This window comes from Bombus fervidus, chromosome 3, assembly GCF_041682495.2.
Source record: "Bombus fervidus isolate BK054 chromosome 3, iyBomFerv1, whole genome shotgun sequence".
Lineage (NCBI taxonomy): Eukaryota > Metazoa > Arthropoda > Insecta > Hymenoptera > Apidae > Bombus > Bombus fervidus.
Window position 1 is genome coordinate 7,457,467 of NC_091519.1, and position 12,300 is coordinate 7,469,766.

The following is a 12,300-nucleotide window of genomic DNA, read 5'->3' on the forward strand; positions in this document are numbered from 1 at the left end:
TAAATATTGTTGTACTTCTAAAGATTTTTTCTTCTAGGTACTAACATTTCAGTAGTTTAAAACTTCATTTGCCATAAATCCTGTTGTACGCACTGATAAATGCATATGAAAGAGAAACTAACAACAAGAAGATTAACACACCTGAAAGTAAAACTTTTAATACCTGCGTGTGCTACTCATTTTTATTAATACTCAAATGTTCGTAATCGTTTCCCTAACGAGCAGTCCTTTTCATTACTAAATCGTATCGCCTGCAAAAGCATGAAAACCGCGAGCTCGAAAAAAACAATAAAAATTTCTATTCATCGATACGAACACATTCCACGTAAACATTCTGTTCAAATATTTCCGTTCGTAAAAAATCTAAAGAATTTTTAATATTTATAAAAACGTTACTAGCAGCTCGTAAAAGTATTCTTCAAAACATGTTTCACAACCTAGCCATACATGTTAGCCGCCACCTCTTAATCGACAATCTTTAATTATTTGAAAATTATCTTTTAATTTATTACGCATAATGTTAGACCTAATGTTGCGTCCAGTGAAGAAAATAGCATAGGTGTAACTAGTTTAAGCGGATCTTAATCAAACGATTTACCAAAAAAGAGAAACATGTTCAATTAATACCGATTCGATGCTAACCTGTTATAAGTACCAGTTTCACACGATATTAACTATGCAAGGTGTATCATAATCATAATTGCTGGCATAACCAGGATAAGAGTAATTCGTTTTCGAACTTTGTTTTCGAGAATAGATATAGATTTTACATATGTGACGCTTGGATCTTTTTATATATTTTGATCTTGCTATAAGCTATGTTTTTATTTTACATTTACTGTTTATTTATTTATTGCATTAGATATACTTCATATTAAAAAAAAGTTTATTTCATACGAAGAAAAATTTCATTAGTACGATAAGCAGAATTGTAGGTATATTCAACAAGACGAAAGAAATATTTTTGACAATTTTTAGAGTAAGAAAGTTTACTCACGAATGGTCTGTTTCAGTGTATTCTCTATTTATCCAACAGAATAAACGCAAGCATATGAAATACCTACTAGCAAAATCATTATGTCAAGCAGTGTCGAACACATTTTATTTTCAATGAAAATAATAGATAAAGAATAAATAAATTTATTTGAAATTACCAAATATTTGATTATTTCAAGTAATAACAGAAAATAACGAATAACAAATAATTTTTTTCTTGATAACGTAACTTCTACGTCAGATAAGTTTCCTCCAAAATTCTAACGTGTATGTCTACGCACACGTCCAGATATGTACATACACTTCTTTTCATACTTTTTAACTTTCTTCGCGCTGCTTAATCAAATTAAATGTCAGAGTGACGTTTGAGTGCATTTCGTACCAATAGATATATATACACATTTTTTTTACGCGAAAAGAACAATTTTTCTTATCCTTGATCTTTTATCATTATGTGAAATGATCAAATATTCGACAAGTAAATTAGCTGGAAATAATTTACTTCTCAAATAAGATTTTGAAATTTAGTTACAATCAACTTTATTCTGAAAAATATTTATTTGTTACTTTACTTGTCCTTTTTACTTATTACATTTACATCAAATAAGAAGTGGCCAATCCTATCCCAGGTTTACCAATGCTACAGGACACGCTGGTATATGTACAGTATATATCAATCCTGTATCCTGTTAATGTCGCGAGGTCAAGAATCCTTGTACCTGTGCGACGAGTTCCATCTTGAATCGTTCGAAATGGCGGAGGCACCACGAATAGAGATAGAAAAGAAGGAAAAAAGGGAATAAAAGGGACCGACAGTGAGAATGTCTCTCGAATGGTTTACGATGCGTTGTCGTTGTCGTTGTCGTTGTCGTTGTCGTTGTCGGGGTGTGGTGCGGCTCATCACGAGGCTATGAAACGGCTTCGTTCTCACGGCAAATGCCTTACGCCTTTTCCTAGTTTCTCTTTTTACGATACATCTACTTACTTATGTGTTAAACGCAAAATAACATTCCAATTATATATGTATATGTTTTTAAGTATTCGGTTTTCAAATTCTCTAATTGGCAGATTGAAAATCAGAACATGTGATGTAAATCAATGTGCTACTATATTTCACAAAACGATATTTTTTATTTGTTAACATGCGAGACGAAAGTTTAATATATTTTTTGACTTTATGAAAATATGTCTTCATACATAATGAAACTATAAAGTAATTGACTGTAAGAAAAACGATTGATATTTTCGAGAATTGAAATACTTGATATTTGCAGTATTTACCTCTAACAAAACTCTTATTTATCGAGCATAATATATTTAATTTTTTTCATCAAACAATATTGTAATATAAACATAATTAACAATAATTAATAACCCTGCGACCCGCATAAAAGAATGCAATTGGCCATAAATTAGTCGAAGACACGCAACAAGATTTAATGTATAATAATATATAATAATGGTAACACGTATATGATATATATACATTAAAATAATTCGTATTAATTACGATATAAATTGTAAGTTCGGATCGAGAGGTACATTTGATGTAATTCAAAATAATTAACAGATCAACCTACACAATTAATGAACGTGACGCTATTATTCATTAGCATTTAATGTTTTGCAAGCTTTAATTTGTCGAAAAAAATAAGTACGCGGTAATCACGTTATTTCAATATGATGCGTGCGTAGATGTGTGGTAATAATATTAATATTAATATTATATATTTATTTCTTGACTTAAACAATTCTGATTTTTAAATTGTATATAAAAATAATTTCGCTGATTGCGATTCAACAATAAAGAAAAATCGGAAAATAGAATAAAACTTATCGATCAAAAATTGCGAAAAATGCGTTAGTTGTACGCTTCGAATGGTTTTAATCAAAAAACGTTCGTTGAAACTGAAAATTTTCACAGATTTTTCATACTACATAAGATAACGTGAATTATTATAAATATGACATAAAAGAGACTTGATAACTCAAGATTAAAAATAAATTAAAAAATGTCAAGACATTTAACCCTTTCGACCGATTGTTTTCTATTTGGATTTTATTATATTTCCTTGTGAAAATCGACTGTTGGAAAGAAATTGAATTATTCGTAGCTACGAATGGGTACAGATCAGAACCTTAAGAGTCATCAATGCACCAATGCTCGACGGACAATAACGTAACTTGATCCGGGATCGGATGTCAGTGTAAGACAATGCTGATGAGATTCTTTTACTTTTACTTTTTACGTTCTTTCTTTATGAAACTTATATCAACGCGCTTGTGATATGCCCGATTAAAATAAGACTAAACAGAAATGACAATGTCGACAGTATTCAGGAATAAGAATGAAAATATCTAATGGGATATATGTGCCCAGTATAGGCACTTCTATGTTCAATAATATAGATAAAAAGATAACAATTTAAAAACTTTTTTAACGAAAACAGTTACATTATGCTATACATTGAAAGACTGCGATAATAAATTTCAGAGAATTGTTCAATTACGTGTATAATAAAAATAAGATTTCAATCATTGCGACTCTGCAACCACATATTCAACCAAAATAAAAATTATCCAGCACGTTACTACGTTGCTTGTTCTCATGATTACCAATCAAATATAGTAATATATAGTAGTCAGATTAAGTAATGAAGAATGAAATAACGCACATATGTGGCACATATTGTTCCACAGAGGATTGCAAAAATTCACTGGAACGTACATATGCGTCCCAACAGGGTCGAAAGGGTTAATGCAGGACAATTTTAATCTGTGAACAAGCGAAAATGAGTTGACTCGTAGTTATTACCTGATCAATATCTTGGATAGAATAAATTATTTATTTAGGAATCTCTTATTTACTGATGCATCGCTTTATTTCTACCAAAAACATATTTTATCCCAGTTATTGGATATATAAAACCGATCCAAATAAAATTGAATCACATTAATTTATTTAGGCATATTTGATCACTGCAGAAATTTCGAGCTACGAATCAACGCAATTAACAGACTAAAGTTGGAAAATTATAGATATATATAGAAAAGTTCAAAATATTTCACATTTATGTACAATTAATTATATTGAAATGTAATCGTTTGATTATCTAAAAAAAAATGATAAATTTTAAAGGCAGAAACTCTTTCGATTAACTCGAATTATCAAAGTTTCATCTCATGTTATTTGCGTACATCGTATTGCGTACATCCTTACTAAAATCTTTAAAGTCAAATAAAAATCAGTATCCGAGGTTTGAACCGTTAAATAAATAATTCCTATACCTGATCATTTCTATTTTCATGATAAAGTTGGCTGTGGTTAAATGTATAATTTTCTTTACTTTTCTTTACTTTCTTACTTTTATATTCACTGCAAAGCATATCATTATAACCCTTTCCAATTAATTTGCCTTTTTACTGCTTGTGCTTGTTTAGAGAATGGGAAAATATAAAAAAGAAGTTCAAGTATAGTCCTATTTATACTTTTTAAAATTTATATAATAGTTTTTTAATAACGGACTCTGTTATGTTTCATATGTAACTATTATAACTGATGAATTTACACTGACTGTTAAATTTAAACGTGGGCCATGTGTTTTAAAAGTAACCTGAAAATGTATAGAGGATACAAGATATTTACTGTAGATATATATATTTGAAAAATTAGTTACACCATAAATAACTATCTTCAATATAATGTATAATAAGTGTTAAAGATAATATCAGTGAATACCAAGACTTATTAATATAATAGATAATTAAAAACTTTTGTAATCTTTACGAAATATATATATACTTGCATTAAATATTTTGTAATTTATATGTGCATTTTCAAACTGGTTTCAATTTAGGTTAGTTAAAATTCAGATTTATTTCACTCTGGTTTAGGTTAGTTTTAAACACAGATCAGTTTTAATTTCATTAGTTTATGAATATAAGCATGATAGTCATGTCTTATTACAATGTTTATGAAATTTCAAATATTAATAAATTCGTGTAACAAGGTTTACACATCAGAGCATTTAAATATTTTCTATAGCAGTCCGATAAGTACATAAAAGAGGCCAGATGCAAGAAAACTACACAGTTTCCAAATATCTTAATCTCCACATGCAACATATGCATCGTTGTAATTAAATTAACCACCGAAAACGCGGCAAAGTGATTTCGTAAGCGATTTATCGATTTAAATTAAGAACATTAGCATCATAGTACTCGAATCGGCTACTCTACGCGTGGACGATTATCTCTCTCCATTTTCTCCGGTAGGTGTGATGTACGGCACTTGATGCAGGGAAGTGCATAAAACCGGAAGCTACATCAGCGACCCTTCGGCCCCGATTCGACGAGTGGCTACAGTCGTGTAAAGTGGGTTAGGATACGATAGTCCAGAGAGAGTAATTCGTTCATTCAGCCCTCCGATCGAACAACGTAACACAACGTATCGGAAATCGGCACGCAATCCTTTTCCTAGGTAATATCGTACACGACTTCGCGATCTACTCGTAACACCGGTACACAATTTTCTCCAAATATAGTCCGTACCTCAGCTAACATCAATTTACCTTGTATTAACAATTAACAGTCCACTTCCGGTCTGCTCAAGATTATTCGGGAGAATCTAGATGAATAAACGAGATCCTTAACCACTCACCGCATACTGCGGTATCGGTTTGGTTTACCTTGAATATGGTACGTGCGATTGCGGGCTTTGCGTCGATTATGGCCGGAGGTTACTAGCACCTAAATTTTCCAAGTTTGTCGGAATTGAATATGCTTTTATAATTAAGATACGGCAGCTCATGAGAGGATTCGGACACCTATAGAAATCTTTCATGAATATCTTGTATGTCATACAAAACATTTTGAAAAACTGGCGTAATAACCTAAATGTTATGATTATATTCATCAGGTTTAAAATATATTTGAATATATATGTATATAGGTGTTACAAGATATTTAGTATAAGTAAATATGTAAGTACTTCATAGAAATCACAAAGTATTCAAACTTATCTATTATTATCTTATACACTATTATCCATTATAGCAATAAATTTTGATATTCAGTGGTCATCTTTAACACTTATTATGCACTTAAGATGATTATTCATACTGTATACTAACTATATCTATACATTTTCAGATTGGTTCCAAATACCAATATAACAGAAATTATGAATACTGATGAATCAAAAAAGAATTCTTTTTCCTTCTCTCTCAGCAACTTTTCACACAGCGAAGAGGTTAGATAAAATAAAAAAAGTATAACTGGAAATTATCACGTTATCCATTTTATTCTTTAGACTTCTAATTGATAAATTTTAGTTTATACCGTTCATTACAAAATAGTATGATAAATAAAAAATTTAACACAGCAGAGAAAATATATATTTTACGTTAACATATTAAAAATAATAATTCAAAAATTATCAAAAAGTCGACACTTCTAAAAAAAAAAAAAATATACAACAGTTATGAAATAATTTTACAGAAAATATACCATTTAATGAGACTTTTAACCGTTATATTTTGAAAAATTTTATGCGTTTATTAAATCGGTCATCAATAACCGAATATTTCGTTAAATTTAAAAATAAACTGGCATTTATAGTAAATTTTATAATATTAAAAAATATAATATGGAACTTCTTTGTATTTAAACAAAGAAAACAGAAGTTTCTTAAATAACCTAAATATCAACGTGACTTTTAAGAAAGCTGTAAATAGTCGCGCCAAAATCTTTATGAACGGACGTTATTTATCAGGCATATGTCAGTAAAAAACTTAGGATAAAAAATATTTATGATGTAAGATTTATTGCTCTCACGACAATTGAAACAGGTTTTTACAAGAAGTACTCGAGTGGTATTTGATGTAACAACGTTAAGTGCCGTTTAATATAATGACTTCTCGAGAACTACTAAATAAAACTTCGTAATTAGAGTCAACCGACTATAATCAAGTCTTTCAGTTCATTTCCTTCAACGAATGGCGAAACACCTGCCACTCCATGTTTCGTCCATTTCCGAAATTCCTAGTCAATAGGAACTAATGTGATTCATCGGTGCAACAAGGTTAGCTAATTTAAAACGAATATAGTCCATGTATCGTACAACTCGACTCAGATCGATTCGATTCGATTGGATTCAATATTTCAGCTTTGATAAGATTTTGGCGCGATAAAATTATCAAATCGTAAAGAGAGATTTTAACGTATGGAAATTATCATGAAAAACTAGTTATTATAAGAACTGATTAAACAACATTGAAACCGATCACTTACTTTTCGCACTATTCTCCGTTGCAGGTTCCTTCGTAATCACAAGTGTGATATTCTTGCTCTCGAAAAAGGGCTTTACACGCTCACAATCGGTAGACGCGAAGTCAGTATCGTTTTTTGACATTTCACCGACATACCGTGATCGAGATGACACGAGATCGGTGCAACCGCATAATAATATCACGATCGACACAGGTGCAAGAATCACACGACGATGCCTCTGAATTATTTTCATTTTGGCAAAATGGCCAAATCGGCAGAACAAATCGGTGAAAAAGAGGGAAGAAAGCGAAAGAAAGAGAAACTGAGCGGAAACACAGTGGCGTACAAGGGCTGGTGGTAAGTTCCGTAAATCGTGCTTAAGAGCGTGAAAAGAAGAGAGGAAAGGAGACGAAGCACGAGCAACGAGACAATTCAATTTCTCCTCCTCGTTCGTGGTCGTCGTCGTCGTCGTCGTCGCGTATTTGGTACGATATGATCGTTCGAAGAGTCATCAACCGCGGAACGAGACGCGGTGGCTTCCCCTTTCCTCTTGGTTCTTCGAATCGGCCGCGCGCTATCAAACGGCACGGCAACAATCACGGGTGTTACTGCGAGATCTCGAGACGCGCGAGACGTGCATTTGGTGTGATCGCGCTATGGACGGACAGACGAGACGATGGCTATAGTAATCACGACATCCACTGTCGAGATCGCGCAACAACGTGTTACGGCCCGCACACATACACACGCGACCACTCCGGGTACACCACAATAATAAGCACACACATGTACGCACGTTTAACCGCACGCAAGCATGCATGCATGCACTACGCGACACGCTTTCCACGAGTAGCTCGATGCGACTGAACTGAAGTGCCGAGTGTGCCGAGAACCGAGAGCGGCACCGCGTATTCACAATTCGACCGACCGGCACTCTCCCACTACCCACCACACTACATTCCCTCCGATTCGTTCGCTGCTCGCTACCCTCTATGCTCTCTCCCACCTAACTTTCAATCCACACCGAACTACTTGTCCACCTACTTGCTTACTTACCTACCCAAATGGCACTCCTGATACCTTCCAAAGACGTTACGGGCCGCCACCGACTATTGTCTTTGCTCGCCTTATTTTTACCAAATACATACACATCATGCAAAATAGACTATTATATTGATACATATGTTTTAGGTGATGTATAATTAAAAGAATTCATGAATATATAAAATAAAATTTATGCCACTAACATACAAAGTTTCTTTATAATGATAAGTGAAAATATGTAAGAATACTTTTCAAAATATAAAAGTATAAAAATAATGTTTAGCGGCATATTAAATCCACACGAAACAAAAGTTTAAATAAACGTAATTTGTGTTCTTGTCTGATTTACTTGCCACACATTCAATGCCTCGTATTCTTCGATACAATCGTTAATTTGATCGGGTTTAAATCCTTTAGTAGTACATCGTTCCAATATATCTGATACTTTAACAGTTTTCGTATTGCTTGCTAGTTCTTTAATAAGGTAGAAAATTCGGCTCATTGGGTTTTCTTGGACATTTGTTGATAACGTTTCAGAATAGTTAATAGAATATTTAGACATCTCTATTAATCTATTTGCCTCAATAACATCCGCTTTTTCAACGACATCTGATAATCTTAGACGCGCCAGTGCAGTCGATAGACGTAATAGCGCTAATAAATTACGTGCAGATGTAAAAGTTTTGTCCTGGCTATTACGAGCTGCTTTCCTCATTTCCACGTAGGACTCTGGAAATGGCAATTGTTCGAAAATATAATTATGCATACAGTGATAAATATCACATTAAAAGAATTTAATAAAGTTCTTACCAACTATATAATCCGTCAACTCTTCTGGAACAACAGGCTGTTTCGTTTTACATACGGTAATATATCTTCTAATTAAATTCATATCCAAAGCTTGCGATTCCATAGGTGGTTGTATGCAATGCTGATGAACGTAAGTTATATGTTGAGCCATTCTGAAAAAATATATTGATTAAATTATTGTATATTCTTACACTTTCCTACTAGTTGGATAGTAAATCTGTGGAAATTCTGCATATGCAAATAAAAAAATACACTTATACAAATACTAACTTCAAGTCATTACCGCGATCTGCTCGATCCTGAATTAACCATAATAAATCAAATCGTGATAATAAAGCAGCAGGTAATTGAATATTCTGCTCAATTGTTCTTTTTGGGTTATATCTACCATAAGCAGGATTTGCCGCAGCTAATATCGAAACTCTTGCGTTCAAACGAGTTGTAATTCCTGCTTTGGCAATCGATATAGTTTGTTGTTCCATCACCTCATGAATAGCAGTTCGATCAGCATCTGCCATCTTATCAAATTCGTCGATGCAACAAACACCTTCGTCAGCTAGTACCAAAGCTCCTCCTTCGAGCATCATTTGGCCAGTTAAATTATCTTTCATAACTGAAGCAGTTAGACCTACTCCAGAAGATCCTCTACCAGTTGTATATTGAGATCGAGGAGCTAATCTCGTTATAAACGAAAGTAACTGAGATTTGGCAACTCCAGGATCACCCATTAAACAAATATTAATATTACCTACAAATAATAGATATAATAAAGCGAAAAGAAAAAAATATGTATATAAACAATAATCTTAAATGTTAAACAACCTCTAATTTTAATATCTTCTCTTTGTTTATCTGTACCACCAACTAGCAGTAATAACAGCGCTTTTTTAACATCTTCAAGTCCATAAATTTCTGGAGCGATAGAACGAGCTAATTTACCATAAAAATCTTCCTCCACTATTAAGGATAATTCATCGTTTGTTAATACTGCGTTACTATCATCAGCAGTTTGTGAATTAGTGAGACAGACAATTCTCTAAACCATAAAAAATATATATATTTAAGTATGTTAGATATATTACGATATTATAAAATTATTAAAACAATCGATTACATACATGTGCATCTAAATAAGTTTCATTTAGAAGAGCTGCACCCACTCGAACGCTAAAACCAGATTTTATAATAGGTAAAAAGATACCCGTGATAAGTACATGATCTCCAGGTAAACATTTTCTTGTTGTTTCACCTCTGCAGTATATTGTCAATGTTCTTGGAATATGACCCACTGGAACTTGATCGCTCTTAGAATTATTAAAATATGATTACTACAATTATAAAAATTATTACCAAATATTTATGAATAGAAAAAACTTATACACATATACAAAACTTACATGTTCTTGTATTTTTATTTCCTGAAATTTCACAAATTTTGACCCTCTTGTTTGCATATCTAACACACCACCAGCTTTATTTATACGACAATCATCGCTGGGACATTGTCGCAATGGCATATATTTGAGAGATTGAACCTAAAAGTTTAAATTTTATTAAATCTTTGTTCCATCCTATAACATGAAAGAATCATTCATTTCTTACTGGTTGGAATGTCTCAGCACCACATTGATCGCATGTATATGTAGCAACAACAAGAAGGGGCATTACATCACTGCATCTTGTTACTATACCTCTCACTGTAACTAGTTTTCCTATTTTGTCAGCTTTTATATCTCTCACAGAATATGCTTTTGCTGTCTCAAAATCCTTGAAATACACTTCGCTGAAATGTCCATAAAATTTGTTTATATTATATAATATTATGTATTTATATATAGAGACAAAAATAAATATTAAAATCATATACAAGCGTCTCATAAGTTCTGGGGCATATTTATTTCTTGGATCTCGTTGCTCTCCATCATGTCTGTTACGACTTTCCATTAATAATCTATGTTCAATATATACATCCAAAGCATCTTTTGGTGGTACAGGTCTTTCTTTTAACTCAGGTAACATCTCTTGAATAAGCTACATAAATGTAAATACATCTTTTCAATGAATGTAATAAATAACTTCTCAATGCCATATTAAAAAATAAATATATTAACATGTTCACAATGTCCATATGTGATTTATGATATTCCTTAATCAAATATAATAGTAGACGATATGATGAACCTGAGACAGGTCCATTCTTTATAAAATAATTTATGAATGAATGACTGAATTATAAGCATTATACACATGTAAGAAATAATTCAATTGAACATTATAATTTAGCAGAATAAAATGAAACATAATAGATTCAATAACAATATAAGAAGCATAATATTCTTTCTGCAAATTCACCAATATATTCTTCTTTATCTTAAAGTTCTAAATTCCCAATCATGTTTGTCAATGAATGAACAAGATATATATCATATATTTGGGTATAAGAGAGAAGTATGTTTCTGTCTTGTATTATGAACATATTAAGATCCCTATATATTATATCCACATTATAAATATGAGCTTACTTCCAAAAGTAAATTGACATATCTTCTAGTATTGTTTGCAATAGATATCGCTAATTCATCATCGAAGTCATGTATATCATCTAATTCTATTAGTAAATCTACTTGTTCACGGTGAGCAATATTACTGAGTTGTGTCTTATATTTAAGTGCTTTCTTGCCAGTTTCATTATCTATTGCTACAAAGCTCGTCAAAAAAATCTTTAATTGTTCTGAAATAACAGAGAAATTAACCAATTTGTTAGATGTGTCTAAATTACGATGTATTCTTTTGTAGTGGTTAGTTTATAACATAAATACTCACCCCTAACTTTTGCATAATCCATTGATATTTTTGGTGGCATTGTTCTAAATTTATTTTTACAATTATTTTAAAATTTAATGTAAATATTATCTTTACTTGAACAACTTAGGTTCTCTTAATACAGTATAAAAACACACGCTATTCTTGAAGTAATCTTCCCGCCTAAACCGAAGCGAATGTTTACTTGACTATAATATCCACAATTTTCGATATTCGACTGTAACACCAGTAATTTTTTAAAATTCTAAAACATACAAATCTACAACTTGATAATTAAATACGGAATATAACTGCAAATCATCCTTTTACTTAAAAAGTTTTTAACATTTAATCTCTTAAAATTTTATCTTCATAATA

General features: G+C 31.8%; 2 protein-coding genes across 2 annotated transcripts in view; both read right to left on the reverse strand.

The window, feature by feature from the left end:
* The window catches only part of Dally (division abnormally delayed protein), a 244,201-nt gene extending 235,988 nt beyond the window's left edge, over window positions 1-8,213 (reverse strand). Inside the window, exon 1 of the mRNA XM_071999880.1 lies at window positions 7,288-8,213. Within this exon, the coding sequence (XP_071855981.1) occupies window positions 7,288-7,519 (232 nt within the window). The 5' untranslated portion in view covers window positions 7,520-8,213. The remainder of the gene's footprint in view (window positions 1-7,287) is intronic.
* Window positions 8,214-8,491: 278 nt separating this feature from the next.
* Mcm7 (minichromosome maintenance 7) lies at window positions 8,492-12,242 on the reverse strand. Its single transcript, XM_071999878.1, has 10 exons — window positions 11,944-12,242; window positions 11,643-11,851; window positions 10,988-11,151; window positions 10,723-10,903; window positions 10,518-10,655; window positions 10,239-10,424; window positions 9,943-10,156; window positions 9,391-9,868; window positions 9,121-9,272; window positions 8,492-9,039 (listed from the first exon to the last, which is right to left on the reverse strand). Exons 1-10 carry the CDS (start codon window positions 11,981-11,983, stop codon window positions 8,624-8,626), a joined length of 2,178 nt encoding a protein of 725 aa, XP_071855979.1. The 5' UTR covers window positions 11,984-12,242; the 3' UTR covers window positions 8,492-8,623.
* Window positions 12,243-12,300: the final 58 nt, after the last annotated feature.